Source organism: Entelurus aequoreus, linkage group LG24, assembly GCF_033978785.1.
Source record: "Entelurus aequoreus isolate RoL-2023_Sb linkage group LG24, RoL_Eaeq_v1.1, whole genome shotgun sequence".
NCBI lineage: Eukaryota > Metazoa > Chordata > Actinopteri > Syngnathiformes > Syngnathidae > Entelurus > Entelurus aequoreus.
This window is the reverse complement of record NC_084754.1, coordinates 11,730,945-11,756,983: the sequence shown is the minus strand read 5'-3', so window position 1 is coordinate 11,756,983 and position 26,039 is coordinate 11,730,945. Positions and strand designations below refer to the sequence as shown.

The 26,039-nt window shown below is 38.1% G+C and overlaps 1 protein-coding gene across 1 annotated transcript in view; it reads left to right on the top strand.

The window, feature by feature from the left end:
* The window catches only part of mical3a (microtubule associated monooxygenase, calponin and LIM domain containing 3a), a 132,770-nt gene that overhangs the window by 57,142 nt on the left and 49,589 nt on the right, over positions 1-26,039 (top strand). The window contains exons 8-25 of the mRNA XM_062035332.1: positions 3,054-3,311; positions 3,436-3,551; positions 3,920-4,046; positions 6,570-6,663; positions 7,609-7,756; positions 13,386-13,582; positions 13,696-13,814; positions 13,914-13,976; positions 15,706-15,885; positions 17,982-18,077; positions 18,293-18,376; positions 19,985-20,098; positions 20,342-20,404; positions 20,489-20,602; positions 21,769-21,864; positions 22,104-22,217; positions 22,593-22,688; positions 26,024-26,039. The exon at positions 26,024-26,039 is cut by the window's right edge and continues 92 nt beyond it. Of these exons, the coding sequence (XP_061891316.1) occupies positions 3,054-3,311; positions 3,436-3,551; positions 3,920-4,046; positions 6,570-6,663; positions 7,609-7,756; positions 13,386-13,582; positions 13,696-13,814; positions 13,914-13,976; positions 15,706-15,885; positions 17,982-18,077; positions 18,293-18,376; positions 19,985-20,098; positions 20,342-20,404; positions 20,489-20,602; positions 21,769-21,864; positions 22,104-22,217; positions 22,593-22,688; positions 26,024-26,039 (2,095 nt within the window). The remainder of the gene's footprint in view (positions 1-3,053; positions 3,312-3,435; positions 3,552-3,919; positions 4,047-6,569; positions 6,664-7,608; positions 7,757-13,385; positions 13,583-13,695; positions 13,815-13,913; positions 13,977-15,705; positions 15,886-17,981; positions 18,078-18,292; positions 18,377-19,984; positions 20,099-20,341; positions 20,405-20,488; positions 20,603-21,768; positions 21,865-22,103; positions 22,218-22,592; positions 22,689-26,023) is intronic.

The window sequence follows — 26,039 nt, the reverse complement described above, 5'->3', positions numbered from 1 at the left end:
ATTTTGACCAAAGAACCGCCATTACATGTTATGTAGACCACAAGGAAGTGTTTTCAATTTAGAAAAAAAAAAGTATAATATGATTCTTTTAATGCGCCCTATAATCCGGTACGCCTTATATATGAAAAAAGATTGAACATAGACCATTCATCGGCAGTGCGCCTTATAATCCGGTGTGCCCTATGGTCTGGAAAATACGGTAATCATTACGAGTTGCCCTTTTTTTACTATTCTGTACTAGGGCTGCATCTAATGACTTTTGATAGTCGACTTGTCATCGACTATCTTCACGATTTGTCGACTTATTGGATTATGAAGCGTATTGTTACGTCTTTGTATGGTAGTTGGCGCCAACGTGATTCAAAAATGCAGAAAAGGCAGGAGGTGTTTGAAAGTAAACGGTCACTTTGATAAGTACCTAGGCAGAAAACACAAATGGATTGCTGAAGTAGCAGACAGGGCCCGGGTAACAAAAACAAAGAATTTAGCTAGCACAGCTAAGAAGAGGTGATGGGTAAAAAACAGCAACAAACATGGAACAACATACAACGAACAAGCACCGTGTCCTAATCACCAAACAGGGCATGTGTGTTAATCAGAATCAGAATCAGAAACAGAATCAGAATCAGAATAGTTTTTATTGCCATTGTTTGAGAACGGGTTCACAAATTAGGAATTTTTCTTGGTGCAATCGTGCAACATAAAACACATATAACACAGATTTGGTAATAATAATCAGTACTCCATGCTGACTGTGAAGAGGTAGAGGAAGTGCAAAGGAAATGGAAAAAACAGGGAGGAAGGAGCATTGAGACCAATAAAACTATAAACACAGGAAATCAATATAACAAGTCTGACGTGTTCAGGCATGACACGTACACCTAGTCAGTGGCCCCAATTTAGTAATCTGCTTTTTACATTCAGCTTGAGTATATTTTTAGGCACGTGTTAACTAACAAAAAAGATGCCTTTTTCATTCAGAAATATTTATTCATACCATAACTGTGCTGCTCATTAGGCTGTTAGAAAATAACAACTCTTATCAAACTTTTGGCCATTTTAAAGCACAGACAGGCTTTAAAAACAGGCCCGTTAAAAACAAAGTAGCAATTTCTAATTTTGGACAGTCAGAAAGCAGCAATTACAACAAAGCTAGCTAGCTTCCTCTTAAAGAAAAGGGCTTTTATCAATGATAATGTGTTTAGAAAAATCCACAAAGGTATATAGACACATTACTTTGGCAAAAATTATAGTTAGTTAATTTTTTACACAACTCTGTTTCTGTTGTTAGGAGTGCTGTGAATCTTTGGGTGTCAATATCGATTCTTGGGGTCACGATTCGATTATAAATAGATTTTTTTGATTCAACGCGATTCTGGATTCAAAAACTATATTTTTCCGATTCAAAACAAGTCTCTATTCATTCAATACATAGGATTTCAGCAGGATCTACCCCAGTCTGCTGACATGCAAGCAGAGTAGTAGATTTTTGTAAAAAGCTTTTATAATTGTAAAGGACAATGTTTTATCAACTGATTGCAATCATGTAAATTTGTTTTAACTATTAAATGAACCAAAAATATGACTTATTTTATCTTTGTGAAAATATTGGACACAGTGTGTTGTCAAGCTTATGAGTGTGATGCAAGTGTAAGCCACTGTGACACTATTGTTCATTTTTATTTTTTTATTTTGTAATTGTTTTTATAAATGTCTAATGATAATGTCAATGAGGGATTTTTAATCACTGCTATGTTGAAATTGTTACTAATATTGATACTGTTGTTGATAATATAAATTTTTGTTTCACTACCTTTGGATTGTTTTGTGTCGTGTTTGTGTCTCTTCTCAATTGCTCTGTTTATTGCTGTTCTGAGTGTTGCTGAGTCGGGTTTGGTTTTGGAATTGGATTGCATTGTTATGGTATTGCTGTGTATTGTTTTATTGGATAGATTAATTTAAAAAAATCGTTTTTTTAAAAATTAGAAAAAAAAAAAAAAAAAAAAATTAGATTTTTGAAAAATGAGAATCGATACTGAATCGTACAAGGTGAGATTGGCGATTTTAATTTGAATCAATTTTTTTCCCACACCCCTAGTTGTTAGGTAGCTAACTGCTTACCAAAAAGAGTCTAAAAACGCATCTTCCACATGTCTGTCATGCCTCTGCTTTAAATGCTTCTGTATCACATTGCCATGAAAAGCAAAGTCAGCCTTGACATGTTTAGGGTAAAATATTCGGATCCATACTTTCCATGTTTTCACTTGCAGTACATGCTATAAGTTTGGACACACCTTCTTATTCAATACATTTTCTTTATTTTCATGACTATTTACATTGTAGATTGTCACTGAAGGCATCAAAACTATGAATGAACACATGTGGAGTTATGTACTTAACAAAAAAAGGTGAAATAACTGAAAACATGTTTTAAATTCTAGTTTCTTCAAAATAGCCACCCTTTGCTCTGATTACTGCTTAGCACACTCTTGGCATTCTCTCGATGAGCTTAAAGAGGTAGTCACTTGAAATGGTTTTCACTTCACAGGTGTGCTTGAAGCTTATCGAGAGAATGCCAAGAGTGTGCAAAGCAGTAATCAGAGCAAAGGGTGGCTATTTTGAAGAAACTAGAGTATAAAACATGTTTTCAGTTATTTCACCTTGTTTGTCATGAAAATAAAGAAAACGCATTGAATGAGAAGGTGTGTCCAAACTTTTGGCCTGTACTGTACGTTGTTGCCAGTTTTTTTCTTCCTGCTGCTGGTCACCAGTTGCGCCAACTCGCACATGTTCTTTTTCGTTCGTAAAAACACAAGCAATGACGTCACAGACTATTATCGACAAATGAATTTGGCGGCGACAAATGTTATTGTCGATTTTTGTCAACAAATCATTTCACCCCTTTTCTGTACACATTGTTTGACAGATGTCTGGCACTTGACAGGATGACATTGCAGTGGATTTGAGCAGTGAACAATATAATTGTATTTAGCCACTTTCAAAACTAATTATGTATTCAACTTCTTACCTGATCCTTCATTTTTGTCCTGCAGGACTATGCAGACACGGAGCTGCTGCTGTCGCGAGCGAATGTAGACCAGGTCGCTCTTTTGTCTTACGCCCGCGAAGCTGCAGATTTCTCAACAAACCACCAGCTGCCCTCGCTCGATTTTGCCATTAACCACTACGGTCAGCCTGATGTCGCCATGTTTGACTTTACTTGCATGTATGCATCGGAGAACGCCGCCATGGTTCGTCAGCGCAATGACCACAAACTACTGGTGGCGCTTGTGGGAGACAGCTTATTAGAGGTGAGAGCTCTTTCAAGACAGTTTTTTTGTCTTGCGTCACAGTATACTGCATATTTTGTTTAGTTTTTACATTCTTGGCTTTTCTGTGACCATATTTGGTTGTTTTATGTGCTGTTGTCTCCAGCCTTTTTGGCCCATGGGTACTGGCATTGCCCGTGGTTTCCTGGCAGCCATGGACTCAGGATGGATGGTGAAGAGCTTAGCTCAGGGAAAAACGCCGTTAGAGGTTCTGGCTGAAAGGTTAGTATGTGGAAACAATGATGGAGTCACACCAAACTTGGTCTGACATGTTATTGCGCTTGCATGCAAACACTTGTGCAATTGGAACACGCAGCTGCCAGTGCACACACACAAATACACACATGTATCACTGCTCTTCAGACACACTCCCCTAATCTTAAAGTGGTTTACTAGGAAATGTGCCTCTGTTATTTTAAGCATCAGTCACACCTTTGTTATTGCTAATAGGATAAGAGGATCTTAACGGAACCTGACTCTGCAGTAGCTGTGTGTGCTCTTAAATATTTGTTCTTACTTAAACTATTTCCTGCATTGGACTATAGTAATTAAGTTAACTTGTTGTTTTGAAATATCTCCTTTTCGCTCAGGGAGAGTATTTATCGTCTACTGCCCCAGACGACGCCAGAAAATGTCAGCAAGAACTTCAGTCAGTACAGCGTGGATCCTACCACACGTTACCCCAACGTTAGCCTTAACTTCCTCAAACCCAGCCAGGTGAGTTTGATGAGCAAATATACTTTACATAGGCCAAAAATCAGGCTGACGTGTACAATCTAGTTCATCTATCAATCAATCAAACTTTATAAAGCGCTTTTCATACATAAAAGAAATGCAGCGCAAAATGCTTTACAAAGTTAAAAACAATACCCCAATGACACACATCCCCCATTATCACATACGCATGCACAGACACAGATACCAAGCACAAACACACACACACACACACACACACACACACACACACACACACACACACACACACACACACACACACACACACACACCCACACACACACCCACACACCATACTTGCCAACCCTCCCGTTTTTAGCGGGAGAATCCCAGTATTCAGCGCCTCTCCCGACAACCTCCCGGCAGAGATTTTCTCCCGACAAACTCCCGGTATTCAGCCGGAGCTGGAGGCCATGCCCCCTCCAGCTAAATGCGGACCTGAGACTGAGTGGGGACAGCCTGTTCTCACGTCCGCTTTCCCACAATATAAACAGCTTGCCTGCCCAATGACGTCATAACATCTAGGGCTTTTAGAGAGTAGAGTGCACAACTGCGCACACAACAAGGAGACGAAGCAGAAGAACGAGGAAATTACAGACATGGCGACGCCGTCGACGAGCAAGATGAAGAAATACGCTTGCAAGTTCCAAAACGAATGGAAACAAGAATTTCAGTTCATCCAGGACAGTTCGAAGGGGAAGGTGTATGTTGCCTGTACATTTTGTAGAACAGACTTCTCCATTGAACACGGTGGCCGAAATGATATACTCATCATGAACGGAGAAGTTAAACAGGACAATACTGCCATCTAATGGAAATTTCAAGTATTTATTTTATTTATATGTAAATAAAATAAATAAATATATATATATATATAGCTAGAATTCACTGAAAGTCAAGTATTTCATACATATATATACAGTGGGGCAAAAAAGTATTTAGTCAGCCACCCATTGGTTGTCAATGGGTGGCTGACTAAATACTTTTTTGCCCCACTGTATATATATATATATATATATATACATATATGAAATACTCGAGTTGGTGAATTCTAGCTGTAAATAACCACGCCAACCCCCCCCACCCCCGCGGCCTCACAACTTCGTCTAATTACCGCAACCTTCCTGCACCTTTTCAGTGTCCTTTTCGCCAATCGAAATGATTTCTGAGTGGCAAACTCTCTAATCAAAACTGCTTGTTTTTGTTAACACGAAGCAAGAACAACGTGCAACAATATGTTAACTCTTTATTGCGCAAACGATATAATTGTCACCTTCCTGCGTAGCTCAGACCTACCTCTGGTTTCTTTCTACAGCACTATGCTTTCTGTGGTAAAATAGTACATAAACATTTAGCAACACACCAGCGCCCTCACTTCTTAGTTTACATGTATTCATATATTTACTTTATATTATTTATTTTTTACAGGTTAAGACAATTAAAACAGATTCTCGTGTGCAATGCCAACACAGCACTAAGGCAGCATTTACATGACAGAGATGTTGATGTGTGATGATATGATGATATTCTCTCATTGTCTCATTTACCAACAAAAATTACCACGATAGATCGCTATCAACAGTTAGCCAATGCTCCTTATGTGCGGGGCTGAGTGTGTCGGAACATAAAAGAATGTTTAAGATGGACAAACACTTTTCAAGCATAAAACATACACAGAGAATGTCTGCAACTTGTGAATACAAGAGCAGGCAGCAGACAGTAAGGAAGCCTTTGGTTAAGTTTTTCTTTATGTAATTATAATTCATTGTTACTATTATTAGTTATAAATAAAACATAATTTGACAATGAGTTTCTCCTTTTTAGTCTCTGTGGTATGAAAAGGAGTAAAACATCAATACAGTCTTTGTTTTGAAATTGTGCTGAAATCCTGTGCTTTTTTAGGTTAAGGTTACAAGGAACACTTAAAACAATATCAATTTCATAAAATCATGAGTTAATATAATGTTATTGAAAGAAAAAAGCCTCAAAACATTGCAAATTTTGCCGCAACTTTCTGAAAAGTCTGCTCTGAATTTAGGCATTTTAGGCCACAATAATCACAAAAAAGCCTGTGAAATCCTGGATGGACTGATAATGGAGCTAATAATATTGATAATGTTGTCATAAATAAGATATTGACAGATAAATGTTCCTGTGATTGGTTGGGGTTGTGGTTTAGAGTGGTTATTATATTAAGAAATGTAAAGCGACCCCGATAGGGACAAGCCGTAGGAAATGGATGGATGGATCGTTGGATGAGAGAAAAACAAATTAAAATGCAGTTCTACTGCACAGTAAATTTCAACCACAATAATTCACAGACTGCTAAATTTACACTTCTTTGGCACAGCTCTTCTGTTGGATCATTCTGTCATCATATATCTTAAGAACTTTTGAAAAAGCATTTAAGAAAACATTACATATTTTTGTATATAATATATAATTGTATAATACTCTTGGATTAAAAGTTGATATGTAAAATAATGCAGATAAAATAATTTACAGGTACGGCACTTGATCGACACGGGAGAATCCAGAGAGCTGCGCATTGAAATGGAAAATGTGATCAACTCATCGACACCAAAGTTGGCCAGGAATGGTTTGTATTTTTTTGTTTACAGTATGTGTTAAATGTTTTACTGACAAAAGTGCATACTTTCACAATTCATTAGTGAAAGATTTTTGCTGCTGCAATGTAACATTGGACTATTTCCACTATAGACTATTGCCTGCTTGACAAGCAGTTGCAAGGTAACACAATGTCCAAATGCATGGAGTTTTCTTTTTTTAGTTTCAACAAAAATGTGTGGTTTTCTACTACATACTACATAAACTATGTATATGATTATTGTTAAATAATGGAACATAAATATTTGGCGTGTACTAACCAGGTCATTGATTGGTTGCAATAAATTCAACATAAACAGCATACTCTCCTAACCGCTCATTTGCATGCCATGTCGTCTTTACGGCAGTAAACAACTGACCTTTCATGGTTCATTACATTACCTCATGAACCAGTTTATACTGGTACTAACATGGATGATGGAGTCACGGCTGATAAACCTTAAGGAGTCCCTTCACAGCTTCAGCCTGACAGAGGCCGTAAGATTGTCCAGCAGAGAGACATTATCTGGAATAAAGTATTTGGACACCTAGTTTTTACACCTACTGTAACTGGAAATAAAATATGGCTCCACTCTTCTAGGAAGACAATATACAGCATTTTGGACTACGAATATAGATCTTTTTAGATGGGTCGGATAGGGATCTGGCTAATCTCTCCTAGGTTTGTTGAGGTGGAACTCATGGCTCTCAAGTTCTTCCACATTCAACTCATGCAACCACTGCTGGTACATGAAATGGCTTTTCCTAAATTGTTCCCACTAAGTCGAATGCGGGTGTGAGTATTGATTAAAGGTGTGTCCAAATATTTTTTTCCCATACAGTGTGTGCAATGCTACAAACAAAAAATGGTTGTATTTTAGCTTCCCATTTGTAATTTTAACATGATAACACAATTTATCTCTTCCTGCCTCTTCAGAATCCATAGCTCGATCCAGTAAACTTCTTAACTGGTGTCAGAGGCAAACAGAAGGATATCGAAATGTGTGCGTAAAGGACCTCACTATGTCATGGAAGAGTGGTCTGGCCCTGTGTGCGCTCATTCACAGATACAGGCCAGATTTTATGTGAGTACCTGAAGAACACATGCACAACACATACCCAGCTCGGTGTAAATTTGTGAAAGATTCCTAACTATGTGATCTGCTCAGTGTGGGTGACTTAAAGATTAAAGCAGCCCTTTGAGACACTTGTGATTTAGGGCTATATAAATAAACATTGATTGATTGATTGATTGGAAGACTAGCCTGTTATATGAATATTTGTTGGTTGCATGCGCTGTTAAGTGTCTGAATTGGACTTTGCCTTTTGTTGTGTATGTGTGTTGTGTTAATGAGGTGACAGATACCACATGTAATGGACTCCTCAGGGCCCTTGAGGGGGCCTTGCCCTTTTCCGCTCACACACACACACGCACACACCACAGAATACGCACACACACACACGCCACAGCCATAATGCAGATTGATGTTCTCTTGTGGCAACATGGCAGTTAACAATCTAAGCTATTAGTTGTGTGACAGCTGCTTTAAGTAAGGAGAGGGTTTAGGATGTTTAAAGCGAAACTGCACTTTTTTTTTAATTTGGATATTATTCACAATGCTCATGTGAGACAGGCACACATGTTGTTTTTTTTTATGTATTCCAACTTCTAAATATACGCTTGCAAGACTCATCTAACAATAAAGGTAATGCGATTTGCTCTATTCCACGTATAAAGCGCTCTAAAAAAAAAACCAAAAACCTACAACATGTTATATCATACTTGCCAACCTTGAGACCTCCAATATCGGGAGGTGGGGGGGTTATTTACAGCTATAATTCACCAACTCGAGTATTTCATATATATTTCATATATATATATATGTATATATATATATTTTTTTTTTTATTTATTATACATATAAATAAAAGAAATACTTGAATTTCAGTGTTCCGGTGGCTATCCAGTAGATGGCAGTATTGTCCTGTTTAACTTCTCCGTTCATGATGAGTATATCATTTCGGCCACCGTGTTCAATGGAGAAGTCTGTTCTACAAAATTTACAGGCAACCTACACCTTCCCCTTCGAACTGTCCTGGATGAACTGAAATTCTTGTTTCCATTTGTTTTGGAACTTGCAAGCGTGTTTCTTCATCTTGCTCGTCGACGGCGTCGCCATGTCTGTAATTTCCTCGTTCTTCTGCTTCGTCTCCTTGTTGTGTGCGCAGTTGTGCACTCTACTCTCTAAAAGCCCTAGATGTTATGACGTCATTGGGCAGGCAAGCTGTTTATATTGTGGGAAAGCGGACGTGAGAACAGGCTGTCCTCACTCAGGTCCGCATTGAGCTGGAGGGGGTGTGGCCTCCAGCTCCGGCTGAATACCGGGAGTTTGTCGGGAGAAAATCTCTGCCGAGGTTATCGGGAAAGGCGCTGAATACCGGGAGTCTCCCGCTACAAACGGGAGGGTTGGCAAGTATGTGTTATATACAAGCTGGAAGTATATGCGCAATGTAGTAACATGCACATTCATAGTGACATGTAATATTTATGTATTTTGGTCTCTTTAAGCAAATAGTGGAACATTAATTTCACAGACACATCACAACCTTCGCTATGTCCAACCACTACTAAACATGCCACACTTCATGAGAGCCAACAGTGACTCCTTTGGGACAAATGATGGTCCAGAAGCTTGTGTTTGTGAGTCTGAATATATGGATATATGGATCACTCAGAAGCTGAGTGATATGAAGAACCAGCAAGCAGCAGTAGTGCTAAGTGCTTAACAAGCTTAGAAAAACTACAGACATAATAAAACAATCACTCACTGTACAATGTCTGCTCTCACTGGGATGTCGACAGATGGGACGTTTATATCTTCCCGTTTAGATGAAGAATTAACCATAATCCTCAAGCAGTTAAAGGTGAAAAAAAGTAACACAAACCAAGCGTCTTTTCGTGTCTTTCTCGTCATCTCCAGGTCTAAGTTGTATTTCAAAGTTGACCAACTTCTCTACAACCTTAAACTGTGTAAGTGAGAGGCATGATTTATGATCTTAAATGAACTTTCACCCGAGCTAGTTACTTATTTGGGGTCGCCGCTAAAACTAGGTCCCCGGCATTAGCGCTAATCAGTGCTGTACGGTGCGCCTTTTTTTGCGTTTTGCTCCTAAAATAAATCCATTCAAATCTGATAAAATTAGACTAAAATTTTCGCCCATCTGTATAGCATGTTTGAAATAAATTTAAACCATAACCAAATGATCGATCACTCGCGCTGAGAGCTGTGTGTATCTTTGTGTGTATGTTCTATGATGTTTACCTATAAAAAACACCAATGTTCAAGGTCAGTTTATTTTCATGTTTAAAAACCTGGGGCCGTACTTATCAAGCTTCTTAGAGTGCCATTTTACACTTAAGTCCTGAGAATTTGCGAAATTTAGTCCTACTCTCAAACTTAAGAATAAAAGCTTTTTATCAACGTTCTTAAGTCTAAGAATCACTCCTACTCTCCACGATATTTAAGAGACCTTCAGAGGTGTCTTAAGTGGTTAGGAGTTGCCAGCAGGGGATGGCACTGAGGCGAGAGAGACGTGCGCGAACGTTCAGGGAACGGAACAATGTTTTTTTGTTTTTTTTGATGACGAGCAGCTGATCAAACGGTATCGTTTAGACAGAGCGGATATTACTTTTGTCACAGATTTAATACTTTTCGATTCCTTGTTGATTTCTGCATGTGTCTGCAGTGGGCTAGTATATATAGAGCCACCCACACCAGTTTCAAATTAGTTGCCTAATTAATGAATTGGAAAGAAAATGTTATGACAGTAGCGTATGTGTGTGGCCGTGAGGTGAGTGACGTCAGTGAGTGTGTGGGCGATAGAAGAGGGAGCGGTAGCGTGAGTGCCGGCGGGGACTAGTTTGTTTTGTATTATTTTGTAGTTTATTGTCAAAATATACACTCCCATTGTCCACTTAAATATTTCCAAGATATTTCTTTATTCTTAGACAACGGATTCCCTTCCGTGATTGGTCATTTCTATGGACACAGAAATGACGTCACCTAAAATTCCGTTTACGGCACATAGTAATGTCGTAATTCAGCTCTGAGTGTGACACTTAAGATTCAGTCCTACACTTCGCTGAAAGTGTGAGTAAGACGCTTGATAACTAACTTTTAAGTGCAGCTTTCAGCGAAGAATTTATTTACTCTTAAGTCAACTCTTAGGAGACTTCTTAGGAGTAATTCTAAGAAGCTTGATAAGTACGGCCCCTGGACTCTTTATTTCACATTTTCTTCTTTTATATTTTTATTAGCTGAACAATTGAGCATAGCCAACTGTTTTTTTAAAAAGAAGATTGGAGATATTTGACTTTTCTTATTGGAGATTATATTTGACTTTTCTTATGTTACTTTCAAGGCTTTTTTTTTTTTCTAATCTCAAAACACCTCTTAAATTGGGATCCTATTACACAAAACCAAGTTTTTTTTTACTTGATGGTACCTGTTTTTATGTATTTGGGATCACAATCAGTCCTGAACATTTAAAATTAAATCAAGGCATGGTGGAGATATTTAGTTACGTCAACAAATATTTCCATTTATGGGTTAGTTTATGGGCTAAACTATATTGGGATATTAGTTTTGATCCCTATCCCCCAGCCCTACTTTTGTTAGCAACAGTGCTAGCACAGTTTAGGGATGTTCTCTGTGTTTAATTGAGTGTTACAGTAGGCCTTATGATGACATTGTGTTTATATGTATGAGTGCACATGTGTACCTTGTTTAAGTGTTGATAATGAAATTGTGATATCTAAGACATTTCATATTGCTACAAAAATGTTTCTGTGCTACAAAAAAGTTATTTGCGACCGATATTTTTCCATTTAGTAGCACCGGTGCTATTAGTTAAAAAGCTAAGCGTACAGCCCTGCTTTTAATAACAATGTCTCTAATACTTGGTTAATATGCAGGTCACGACATGTAAATAGAATATTGTTGGCGGTTTTTGGATGTTTTGTATAAGGGTTTTATGGGCGCAATAGATAACTTCCATTAGCTTCATTGTTAGCCACCTTGTATATAATCGGATATTACAAATTAGAATGCATAAAATGAAGACATGTGTTCTTGTTTTACATATGGCTTGCGATTGATTGGCGAAATTCCCCCAAAAAGTGCAGTTCTTCATTAACTGTGCACATGTGAAAAGGCAGCTTCTAAGAGGTTTGAGAGAGTCTGTTCTGTGCTTGATGGAATGCACTGATGTTTTTAAATGGACTGTGAGAGGTAATTGTTGTGTAATGGAAATTTTTTTCCCGGCTTCCAGCAATTACATTTACAGTACCGTAAATTGTCTCTCACCAAAAATCATGCATTAGCCTGTCTTCCAGCTATGCGTTATTTTACATATTATTTGCACACAACTTGTTTTATAACATTTTCTCATCAGTTGTACCTTTTATTAAAGTATTACATATTCAGTTAGCCTTTGCCGCTTTGCCCATATTTTCAGTGTTAATTAAGTAGGATGGTAATTAAATGTATTATATATAGTACGGTAATACATCAAGTTAGTGTTCTGCGTCCGAGCTCGTAACTCAAAACACTTATGTCTCAAATCAGCCTCGCCCATTGAAATTAATTTAAATACATTCAATTTGTGCTGGGCTCTCCCAAAACACCATCATTTTAATATGTAATATGTCTTTTAAGAAAAAAAAAAATATATAGATATGAAAAACATTACAATATCATCTATTACAAACAACTACAGTAGTTTTATGAAATAATTTTTTAATATTGCTCAGCATTTACCTTGGGAACCAGACTTTTGTAGATGTCTCCTACGAGCTGCTTTGTAGTTAACAATAGGAACTACAACATTGTTGTTGCGCACAAACCTAATTGAGTGACAGACCGGAAAGGTTAGAGTTGACAGCATGTTGTGTTTGTGTTTCAACGGTAATGCTCAACTGTCCAGTTTAAGTCAAGAGACAATGCTGAAACACGTCTAATAGCAACAGCTGCTTCTCCAAAATGTAATGAATAAATGATAAATGTCAGTCGTTTGGAAATTTGTGGCTGCATGTAGCTAACACTGAGTGCAGCTTGTGTGATGCAGACTGACTGACCAGGTTGTTTCTCTTATTCGTTCGTTTGCGTCTTCTTTTTTGCACCAACTCTCTCCATTCCGGTGGTTATAGTGCAGGATTGTGTCAATCTCTGGCTGTGGGCTGTGGACAAGTCAACGTCAACCGCTGGCGAAAATGCTCGTAACTCAAAATTATGCTTACAACTTAAAGCCTAACAAAAATCAGAGAGACCACTTGTATCCCAAATTACTCATAAATTTAGGTACTTGTAAGTTAAGGTATGACTCACTATATATCTGTAGTCTGCCATCTGCTTATTTTCTTTTATAAAATATTTTTTGTTAATGAAAATGTTGTTTTGATACACTGTAGACCTTTTAAAATGTACTTGCATTGATGTCAATGGGTAACCTTATGGTGACAAACCATATAAAAGGTAATTACAGAGCTACACAGTAATGTCAATCAAATAGATTATGGAACCTGGAGTTATTTTGTTTTTGAGGGAACACAACACCAAAGTTGTAATTATACCTTTCTGTATTTTTGCCTCTGAACGTCTGTTTTCAAATCCTGTTTTTGACTTTGTCTTGTTTCGCTTTCATTGTTGTCCTCAGTGATTTTGATTCCCTGGATGAACGAGACCAAGAAAAGAACAACCAGTTGGGTTTTGACGTGGCAGAGAGGGAATTTGGCATCTCACCCTGCATGACTGGCAAAGAGATGTCTACTGTTGTGGAGCCTGACAAACTTTCTATGGTCATGTACCTTAGCCAGTTCTATGAGATGTTTAAGGACACAGTGCCACCTGGAGGTGAGAGACTGTCTATTTAGTGTATGACATTATAAAGAGAGGTTGTACTGAATCAGTGCCTAATTATCCCAACAAATGACTCCGGTATTTCATCCTTTTTTTTGTCTGTTCAGATAATCAAAATCTGAGTCCAGAGGAGAAGGCTGTACTAATGGCAAGCACTAAATCACCCATCTCCTTCTTTAGCAAGCTTGGTCAGAGCATTGCAATCTCAAGGAAACGTAACCCCAAGGTCAGAGTTCGAACATCCAATAATCTCTTCCAGATATATTGAGCAGAGACATACATTGTTGTGATGGGACTAATACCTTGTTTGATATTTCATCACCAGGACAAAAAAGAAAAGGACATGGACGGTTTGGGGAAGAGAAGGAAAACCAGCCAGTCTGAAGACGTGAGTTGTTGTGAAAGATTCATGCAAACAAGAGAGAGATAATCTAGATTACGTTCATGAACATATTTATATAATAAATTAATGGAGAGCATTCAAAATTATCTTCATGCAAAAAGGGACAAGTGGTAGAAAATGGATGGTTGGATGGATCTGGGTTATTGTCTGTAAATAAGATAAACATAAAACTTGGATAATGATGCAAGATTGAGTATACTAAATCTTGTCTTTAGAGTAGATGCTTGATGTCAGGTGATCACACTTTTCATCTCTGTCCAATTAAGTTTATATTGTTGCATAATAAGTAATAGCAGTAAAAACACGTTCTATTAGACAAGGAATAAACTAGGAATATATGTATTCTGTGGACGCACGCTCATTTTTTTTCAAGCCGATATCTTCCTGCTTCTCAAGACTGATATCGATAAATTATTATTTAAGTCTATTATTTTATAAATGTAGATTTGAGTGTAGTGTGTGCACACCTGGAGTTAAGAGAGAGTCAAACAATGGTGGATTGGACAAACTACTTGTAGATTTGTCCTAACCAAATATGACATCACTAGTATGGTAACATCCATCCATCCATCCATTTAATACCGCTTGTCCCTTTTGGGGTAACATTCATAAATCAGTGAAGCTTATGTCCTGATTATGGATGAGTATTGTTTACATTTTAACCAATACTAATACCAAATCTGTAATTTAAAAATGGTGCCCAAACCGTTACTTATAAAATTGAAGACATGCACATTTTTGTAAAAAAGAACCAAAAAGAACAATGTTTTTTATGTAATGGAATTTTGTGACATTCAAGTTGAACATGCTAGTAATTTAAATTCTTTAGTGATGTAAATGTCATTATAAATAAGTAATACATTTATAAATAATCTACAACAAATTGTCATAACTATTGCAGCAATACAGGACATAGAGAACGTACAAAAACACAACCTACTTGCTTGCCATAACCATCATGAGGAAGTGGTGTGTTGTTTTTGTTGTGGCTACTGGCTAGGCTAGCGCTGTGGTGTTGTCTAATGAGGGCTGCTGTTGGCATGTTGAGGTCACCAATAAAGTTTAAAAAGAACGTAGACTTCTGTCAGGATGCAACATTACTTACAAAAATGTTACCGCCAAGCACAAGTGGATCAGAATCATGAGTTTGCAATCACTTTGCACTGGAGCAGGGCACTGATAGCTTATTCTGTTTTAAGGAGCGCCCTAAGTGGCTGATCCGTTGGCTTGTGCCGAAAATGTAATTTCAGTTCTTATGTGTCTTGTACATGTTAAGAATGGACAAATAAAGCTGCTCTGCTCTGCTCTGCTCTTTTGGTGTGGATAATAGTGGGTGGCCATTGAGGTTTGATGTGTTATTCCCTTGCGGAGTGTTTGCAGGGCATTTGGTTCAGGCATGACACGGGATGTTTTCTTCTGAGTACTGAGGTCCGGTGATTATAGGGACAGTTTGTAACATCCAACGAGGTCTGAGCGTACAGCACAGTATGGGTAATTGGAGCATTTTTGAAAATGTTTATTTGTTATCTATTCTTTTTTTTAAATGTTATTGGATTATCGGTGTCACATTATGATTACTAATATGCCATACGTCCTGATGATTATCGTACACCCCTAGTGCATTCCTTTAGAAATTGCTCAGAGTTGTAATTTCAAAGAGTCTAATTCCTAAAGGTGATTGGAAAAACAAATCTCCCAATAAATGTTTTTTCAGGAGGAAGTATCCAAGGCTGCTCGTGAAGACAGACAGGCCAATGTACCAGCTCTATTGGCAGAGAGGAAAATGGATTCTGCTGCTGTAGGGAACAACAATAAAGTCAAGGTCATGGCTACCCAGCTGCTTGCCAAGTTTGAGGAGAATGCGCCCGCTCACGCCTCAGGACTTAAAAGACAGGTACAGTATGCACATGCTGCTTGAATTTGATAATTGGATTTCATTTGCTGTATACATTTTGCACAACCAGTGAGGCCGTGCCTTTTAGTGTCATGATGGAGGACATATGGGCTGTTGTTTTATTGGGAGGAACTCCAAAATGGACATTTGTCAGACGGACTATTGTTCCTGTTCCATGTGGGCGACCTTACCGGGCTGTCTGGGCTCAGAGTGCTGAATTGGTTAGCACAGCTTTGCACATTAATGGGTAGGAAAGGTCTATAACAACACTGGAAATCATTGTTGAAGCAGAAAGAAAAGACAACTCTCAATTATTACACTCATAGAATACATCATGTGTGTCAACACAAGTGTTACTGTGCCTCTGATCAAATGTTGCATTATTGTAAATGTTGCCGACTAAATTAGGGTCAAGCATCTGCTTTGTGAGGAACATTGTTATGACTCGAGTGCAGTAAATATTAATGACGTTGTGTTAGCATGAACAGTTAGATTTTTGGTCTGCTAGCTGGAATGATTTATGATACCCCGAGAAGGACAAGCGGTTGAAAATGGATGGGTGGATGGACATTCACTGATTTTAAGTCACAAAAAAATGTTAAAAAGTGGACTGAAAATGGCATTTGTGATGCGCCCTATGTGTTGTGCTTGAAATTGCTTTGGAGGACATGCAAAATTACGTACTTTACATGTAATCATTAGCATTTTAGTAGTTAGCATACACAAACAAATACTGTGGATGAGGAAATCTGGTGGTACATAAGGACAATTTCACTGAATCGGTGCCATTTGCTTGTTGTAACGAACTCCAAATAAACTTGGATTTCGCTAAAAATGATTAATACACATATTAAACTACTCAAAATATGTATTGGCCCATCTCAGGTTACTTTTATTTCATTTATGTACAAGGTTCCTTAACTGAACATGACTTATTTGAGTAACCTGACTGAAAGTAAAAGGAGTCAGTTTGTTTTAGCTTAGAAATAGCAAATACCTGAAATATAGCCACATATGGTATTCATGCTAATATAATGTTGACACTAAGCACACTATAGTCATTCAACAAAAAAATCTAGAAATAAACACAACATACAAAAGAATTTAGGTATCAGGATTGTGCTGAGAGTTCAATCCCAAACCCTGGTCATCGTTGAAATACCATTAAATATACAGAAAAATAAATTAGTGAACTTTCTTTTAGCTTTTCCATAGCCTGCAGAGGATCCGAATGATACAACTTTCTGTGAACACTGTGACTTGTGTAATATTCCACATTTTTCACATGGGGTAATGTGTTGGGGTAACAAGACTGAGTGACAATTTAGGGACACAACTAAAGTGTGAATTTTATCCTGTTTCTTTTTTAAGAAAACTAACTTAAGTTATTGCTGAGTTAATGAGTAATAAGATAATATCTCTGAAGGATTTAGATTGGGGTGCTCAAATGTTTTGCCTTCAAGGACCAAAGTGAAAAATGGGAAGCACAGTGATTTTAAGCGTACAGCAGCACCATGAGTGAGGAGTTAATCCCATACAGCCATATATAATGTAGAGAGATCAACGCGTAGACATGCCAATAATTATTCATGTAAACTTGAAAGAGGTCAGTTTCGATATGTATTAAACTTGGGAAACCAACCTTTGGCGTGCCAAACTAAACTACTCTGCGGCCCCAGTTTGGTCACCACTGATATAGATTATTATATTTCATGGTAAATTCTTATTTTAGGACACTTGGCGTAATAAAAAACAAAAAAAACAGTTAGATTTATCATGCATTCATATGTTTTATGTACTCGACACACGCGTGGCACAGATTCGGTGGAATAACCCTAATGCAGTAGAGATATAAATGCTATGACCATTATACAGTATATTTTATGTTCTCTGAGTCTGGTCCTGTAATGACAGGTTTTCACCTTAGTTTTGAACACCTATTGTATGTTTTATTCATCTATTCATCAGTCACTTCTTTGTATCTATGTCCCGTGCCTCTTCTCCCTCTCCCAACATGTTTCATGATTGCTTGCATGCTTTTCTTTGCTACATTGCCAACCACTGTCGATGTCCTTCATCTTCACATGACCACAAAGGGGGATTCTCTGCCCAATCTGGACTGCTTTTTGCCCCAGTCCCCACCCAAACCCCTTGAGCCAGTGCGCCTGGCACCTGTCCCAGCTTGGAGAAAGGTAAAAAAGGGGACCTTCCCCTTCTCCTTAGAGACAAACCCCTCCCCCAAGACTGATTTACTAACCGTATATCCCATATCCCTAGAACCAGACTTGCACCCGTGTGAGTGATCCCAGCAGTAGTTAGATGATCAAATCTCTGGTATTCGATACTCATGCAACAATCCTAAACCCTTAATCAAGCAATCGGATATTTGCTGTCTGTCCTGGTTCAGAGACGCACACAGCAGCAGGAGCAGCTGAGCATTCGATACAAAGAAAAGATCAAGTGTCAGACCCTGCCCAACAGAGGGGAGCAGGTATGGTTAGCGCTGCTGGCCTGGTTGTAGTTAGCCATTCCTTGAACCCTTTTACATCCTGTAAACTCATTCATATAATTGATAAGTGATAATAGACTTGTCAAACATGAATATCCCTAATCTTTCCAAGCAGAGGCATTTTCTCCAATACAGAAAATAGTCCATGAAACCAAGTAATAGTAAACACGACTACTACAATATAATTTTTTTAAAGCTGGAGTAGTTTGCCCACAAATGTATTTTCTCACAAACTATAGTGGAGTATAATGTTTGAATAGTTAGTCGTCCCTTGTTTATCGTGGTTAATTGAGACCAGACATGACCAGGATAAACTGATCTGCAAAATTGGATTATTATTCATAAATGAAATATTTTCATAGTTGGAGCATAAAACTGTTTACAACCTTGTAAATATGTTTTTTAACATATTTAGAACCCTCTAAACATGAATTAACACCCATATAGTCACCTTCACATACTTTTCACGCAATATAGTAGGCTTCTGTACTTACCAGGAGCCCGGAGGATCCTCTAAGCATAATTGCTATGGCTGTCACCCAGTCACTACAACATGGCCACGACGTGAAAAATACTTGGTCGCATCCTGGGTAATTCCTCTAAGTTAGAACTAGGCTTCCATGTGTGAACCACGGGCGTAAGTTGTTTTGCAAAAAACTTGGTCAACGTAACAGTAGCAGCTACGATCATTAGCTTGGATGTTAGCATTCCGTGTTACCATTGCGTTGTCATTACACATAGCTCAAACCAAAGCTGTGTCATTGATGTCAATGACATGCATCAATAGAGATTTTCTCCACCTTAGCTGATCAGCTGCTGATATTGGTGTATCGAATGTCTAATGCTGCATCCAGTTCCTGTCGTTTGAGATCGCTTTCATCAAAAGCTCACCAATGTGGATATGTGTTACTGATGAGACAGGAGTTAAAGATGAAGTCCATCAAAAATGTGTTCAATACAATAAATCTGGTTGAGATTGTCATAGTGAAGATAGAGTAGCACAAGTCTCAGGTTTTTACATAGAAGTTTATTTCACCCTTAACCAAGAAACGCTTGGATAATATTTGTCGATTGCCACAACATAAAGCAAATAAAACTTAATTTAGCACTTAATTTAGGTAAAAACAATGTTTTTGTTTTTTTGTTTTTTTAAAGTAAAACAAAAAAAATAGAAATCCGCGATGTGACAGGTTGAAGCTGTAGCGCGATATAGCGAGGGACGACTGTTCTGGATTTTTTGCCCTGATAGAATATTAGGTTTTTCTCCCAAATCCTAATACACTTTTTGCAATTGTTTGACTAACACGATTTTTTTTTAACTCCGACTAAATAGAGGTATCATCCCTGCTGCATTTGTGTGAACTTGTGTAGTAAAAGAGATACTAATTAATTGCAAAAGTACCTCAGACTAACTCCAATAAGTTTTTAAATATTAAGTGTTGTAATGTTAACAATACTTTTGTGATAAGAGCTGTTTAAATTATTGCAATCATTTCTTGAATGTTACTGACGAGGAGCCAGAAACGACTTCACCTAGACGTCATCAGCTCCATGGACTTGTGCTGAATGTTCTGTTCCTCGTCCCTCAAGGCAAGAAGTGGTCCCGACCAAGCTTACAGCTTGGGCTCTCGGAGCTGCCCAAAGAAAACCATTTTGCTTCTTTCCTCTTCCTCCTCCACTTCCTCGCTCTCTCTTCACACTGAGGTGACACACATTCCGTTGTATTTGTCTGTGTGTGTATGTGTGGGGATAGTTTACTCTCTTGTATTCTTTCCTTCAATCAAATGATTATATTTTGTAGCAACTTACAAATATAATTTTTGTTCCGGGTACTTTGCTTATTAGTTATTGTCAACCACAGTCATGCTGCATGCTGAAAAAAAAACACATTTTAAAGCTCCTATTTTTGAGACTATTTCTGCTTAATGCAAACCATTTGCCTTCAAGCATTTTAGTGTTACTCCAGAAGAAGAGGAGCTTGAATACTACGAGAAGCCTGTGAATTATGGGGTAACATGACTGCCTGACCAGGCTTAAAGTAGCACAGCAGGATTTACTTAACATTGTCAGGTCTTAATAAAGCTTCCTCAGCAGGACTGGAAGCCCTTGCACCTGAATGACCCAGGACCTATTCATGTACCTGGTATACAGGAGAGGGCTGACTGCCTTTTCTCCAAGTTTAAGGGCAAAGCTGACATGCCACCAAAGGTGAACACTTTGCATGGCTGTGTTGTGGCTAAAGTGTGCAAACAACAGACAAATGTAGAAATTAACCAATAGTAATGCTTTCAAGTTGCAATACTTCTTCTTAAAGGAAAACTGCACTTTTTTTTGGAATGTTGCCGGTCATCCACAATCCTTATGTGAGACAAGGACACATATCTTTCCCTTTTTGTGCATTGTAAATAGTGAAAAACCGCTAGTATGAGGCAGCTAACAAGTCTCACATTAATGTAATAATTCAATAACTGTACCCACTCAGGATCCATTGCAGCCAGTCACTCAGAAGGGAGGGGGGAATTGACATTTACTAACGCAAAGGCAATACAACAGCAGCAGAAGCAGCTCAAGCTCCTTCTTCTTCTTCTTCTTCTCCTCATTATTATTCTCCTTCTTTTCATTCTTCTCTTTTTCTTGTCATTCTTCTCTTTTTCTTGTCATTCTTCTCCTTCTTCTTGTCGTTTTTCTCCTTCTCCTTTTTCCTTTTTCTTCTTCTTTTTCTCGTTCTTCTCCTTTTTCTCCTTGTCATTCTTCTTCTTCTCCTCCTCCTCTTCCTTCTCCTTTGCCTTTCTTCCTTCTTCTTCTTCTTCTTTTTCTTTTTCTTCTTTTTTTCTTTTTCTTTTTCTTCTTTTACTTTTTCTTGTTTTTCTTTTTCTTCTTCTTTTTCTTTTTTTCTTTTTCTTTTTCTTTTTCTTTTCAATTTTCTTCTTTTTCTTTTTCTTTTCTTTTTCTTTTTTCTTCTTTCTTTTTTTCTTCTTTTTCTTCCTTCTGCTTCTGCTTCTTCTTCATTTTATGACTGGTTGCAACCTTTATTTGCAGCGCAAGCCAGATCATAGCTGACTACTCGCTAGTGGTCGGAGGAGCAGTGCGAGCAAGGCGATGTGTCACTACGCCAGAAAAGTAGCTCCTCTGTGTTAGCTCTTACCATAACAATGTTGTTACAGCTTGTATAATATGCTGGTCACTGCATGTAAATGGGCTGTTGGCGGTTTTTGATGTTTTTTAGAGTGCACAGTAAAGGTAAAGACGTGTGTTCTTGTCCTACTTAAGAAAATTCCCCCAAATGTGTAGTTTTTCTTAAATGACACACATCTTCTTGTCTTGCACCTTTTTTATGATATAATTCCCTCTTTTGAACTCTCTTTCCCCTGGAGCCTAAGAAAAAGCCATCCCGTTTCTTTTTAGAGCAGTGGTACTTGTCACGAGGCCTCGTTGAGCATCCGAATTCAGGCCATTCCTCTTGTAGAAAGGTTAGGCTTTTTTTCTGGATGCCTTCACTGAGATTCTTAACTTTCTGGTGCACATGGATTAACCACTTTATTCATTTTAAGAGTGTGACAGTTTCTAATGAGGATCACTGGTTTTATTCATAGTGTAGCATATATTTGAAGACATTTTAACACAAAATGGTGACTGAGTTTGGAAAAGTACTAGTAAGGGAATGTATAAAAATATGGAATTTACATTTTGTGATTGGATTTTTCTGCAGAAACCAGTGAAGTCTTTGCGTTCGTCTGACCCAGTGCCCTTATATGTGCTTAGTATTGAGGAGAGGGCTGAGCAACTTGCCTCTCAGTTGGAGGGCAAGTCAACCGGATTAAAGGTGAAACATCATTATTTACAATGATAGCTTTTCAGCTATTTATTATTGATTCTTGTTTGAAAAGCAACAAACACGTGGACCTGCCTTGAAACATGGATGTCTTGGATGAGCATAAATTGATAGCTATTGTACTATATTTATAGTGATTGATTAGTCACTGATAATTATATTGTTATGGTTTTCTTTGGACGATCAGTTTTTGTGTGTTGATTGAGAAGATTGATAACTACTTTCTTAAATGATCCATACATTAACCAGAAGTAATTCTACTTAAAATGTTACTTAATTAATTGCTAGGCATATTTTTGAAGGTAAAATTGCGCTGTAATATTTCTCTTAAGTGCTTTCATCTCTTCCTCTATAATTTTCATGGAGCCTAAGAAAAAACCTTCACGTTTTTTCATGGAACAATGGCACCTGGCTCGAGCCCAAAGTTCCCCTGATTCCACTCCTTCTGACACCTCAAGACAGGTAGCTGTTGTAAGAAATGTGGTGTACTGTATTGTCACTAACAGACACAAAACCTCCTCTCTCGGTCAAGAAGTTGTATCGTCTCGCTGCAGTGTTCTTTTTTTTTAACACGATCTCAGGTCATCCCAGGCTGCTTGTTGTGGTATGTAACTAATTTGCAACCCTCTGTACTGTTATTCTGGTCTTCCTAATAATTGTAATTGTAATCAATTTACATTATTGTTTCACGTCTGCAGCACAGATGTTTTTTGTGTCTGAACAGAAATATTTATTGCTTGAAGTTTTCTGGCAGCTTGTGTCGTGTACTACAACTAAGAACATTCGCATATGCTGCTCCGCCAACACAAATACTTGAACGATGACGCTTTTAACTCTCTCTCTGCTGTATGCCGCTATCTGCCTGCTTTTGATTGTGTTTGTCAGAGTTCCAGCATCCAAACATCTCGGATACTTGCTGTGCCTGAAGTGAGTTATTCACAAAATAATCAATTTCGCACGCTTGCAGGCTCAATATTAATTTCTTTATCCAGAAGCAGATAGTTTACAAAGAGGCTTCCTGAACTACCCTTCTGAGTTGTCTGCTCGTCTATTGTCATACTTGGAAGGACATTTAAGTGCCTTTACGTCTCAATTAATTTCTTATATGAAGGAGCGTTAGATTGATTTTTATCAGCTCACAACACGTCAACATGTGAGGAGCTATGTGACCAGCATCTTAAATTTACATGCCTGTTGTAAAAGTAAAATTCAGTAGATTTCATGGTTTGCAAACTTGACATGGCTATGAATTACACTCTTACTGTCACCCAACTGAAAAAGTCGCTGCTAAATTTAGGGGTGTAGCACCAAATCCTAGGCCCCCATACACAAAAGTCCTAAAGAGCCTTTCATCCCACCCTAAACTCAACGCCCATACACACACACTTAATATGTTTACATGTACTAAAACATTTGGTTAAAACCAGCCTTTTTAAAACAGATGTAAAAAAACTTTTGTTAACCCCATCTTTAAGAAGTCACTAAACCTATCTAGATAAACCCCTCTATATAATTTAGTTTTGTTTGTTTACAAAAAGTGCCAACAATTTTGATGTTAAGTGACCAGAATGTGGATTCAAATAATAAGTTAACCTGTCCTTATTCACTTAAATATGATCATGAATCTGTCAAGTTTTCCTTTACTTCAAAGTGTAAAGTAGAGATTATCTGATACATGTAGGATTATCATCAGTAGATCAAATCCATCCATTTTCTACCACTGGAGCCTATCCCAGCTGCTCTCGTGTGGAGGGGAGGGTACACCCTGGACCAGTCGCCACCTCATTACAGGGCCGAAACATATTGACGGACAACCATTCACACTCACAATCAGACCAATTTAATAGTGCCAATCAGCCTATCCCCGGGTGCAAGTCTTTGGAGGTGGAAGGAAGCCAGAGTATCTGGAGAGAACCCACACAGTCACGGTCGATCGCCTCTCGTTGTTCCAACATGTTGGCGTTGTTTGAATGCTTAAAGGTGAGCTTTAATTTAAAGTGAACTTTTTTGTGTTGAGTGAAGTTTTCGAAGCTAGGTTTGCCGATATCCAGGTGGAACACACCTCTTCTTACCCTTGATAAGTGGTATAGGTAGTCTTAGACATTCTTAATTTGATTTATGTACCCTTATTATTGAACTTTATAATGATTATATATTGACTTCTATGATGTATTTTTTTAACAACTTCTTACAGATTTAAATTGCAGAAATTTTTTTTTCTTCAAGCTTTACAAACACCCAGGGGGGCCTGTGCTTGGGGCAAGATCTTCACCAACCGCCCTTGTGTATACATTTATTGTAATACCCACAGGCTTGTTACTTTGAAGACACTTGTTGACGATGATTAATCAGGGGATGTTGGTTTGTAAGGCTCGGTTACTTTATTAGTACCCGAAGGCAAACTTGTTTTGTTGCCACGAAAAGACATCCATTAAACATATTTCCCCATACAAATAATAGAGTATACAATCACAATCCAGAACATCCATGCATCCATTTTCTACCGCTTGTCCTTTTCGGGGTCACGGGGGTGCTGGAGCCTATCCCAGCTGCACTCAGGCGGAAAGCGGGGTACACCCTGGACAAGTTGCCACCTCATCGCAGGGCCAACACAGATAGACTACATTCACACACTAGGGCCAATTTAGGGTTGCCAATCAACTTATCCCCAGGTGCATGTCTTTGGAGGTGGGAGGAAACCGGAGTGCCCGGAGGGAACCCACGCAGTCACGGGAGAACATGCAAACTCCATACAGAAAGTTCCCGAGCCCAGAGATCGAACATAGGACATTCTTATTGTGAGGCACACGCACAAACCCCTGTTCCACCATACCATAAATAAAAGAATGAATAAACAAAAACAAATATGAGCAAAACAGGACTAAAGCTTTTTTAGTTCTGTTATGGCAGCTGGGACAGAACTGTATCCGGACTGTTTCATTTTGCCTCTTGAGACTAAAAACCTAAAAATCCTGAGGCGATAAGCTGAACAGAGCTTTGTCGGTAGTGAGATATATTAGTTAAATAGCAGAAGCTGTCTGCACTAACCGTTTATTGTACAGGATGGCTGGAGACAGTTTAGACTCACCCAATAATTCGCTAGACACTAAAAATGTTAGGAAATTCTAGTGACAGGTGACTGAACCATGATTTCAGGAAGAAAGACAACACAGGTTCTAGTTACACGCCTCCTTACTTTGCTATGAGTTCTTTCTTGAATGAATGGTGTTTCTTTCCTTATTTATCAAAGTGCTGTCACTTGCAACTTTATTTGGTCCCATGTTGAGTTGACTTATTGTCAAGTCATACCCAATAAAAAAGAGACTAAGTCACCAATATGTGGCATTGTGTGTTTAGGCACTCGATTCCGTACAATAATACTTGAGCTAACAGACTACTTTTTTTATACTATCAACGTTTGGCTGTACAATAAGTGAGACATATACAACAATATTTCAGAAACCAATTCCTACAAAAACTGGGGCATACAAAAACCAAAGTACAACTGTTAGTTGTAGTTGTTACTGTTAATTTTTTCATCCTCAACTAAATTTATAAATCGCAGGCAATTGTGTTATGCATAGATGTATTAGATATGATTATTAACAAACCTAAATCGCTAATCATGAAAGTATGGGAGCATGTGTTTTCATGTTAGTGTCTTCTGAGAAACGCCATTGTTTGCATGCACCTCTTTTTTGTGTGATCTCTCTTCTGTTTTGTGTACACTTTTCATGTTCTCATTCTTTTCTTGCTTCTCTTATGTTTTTCCATGTCCTTCCCAATGCATTTCATAGCGTTATATACGGATGT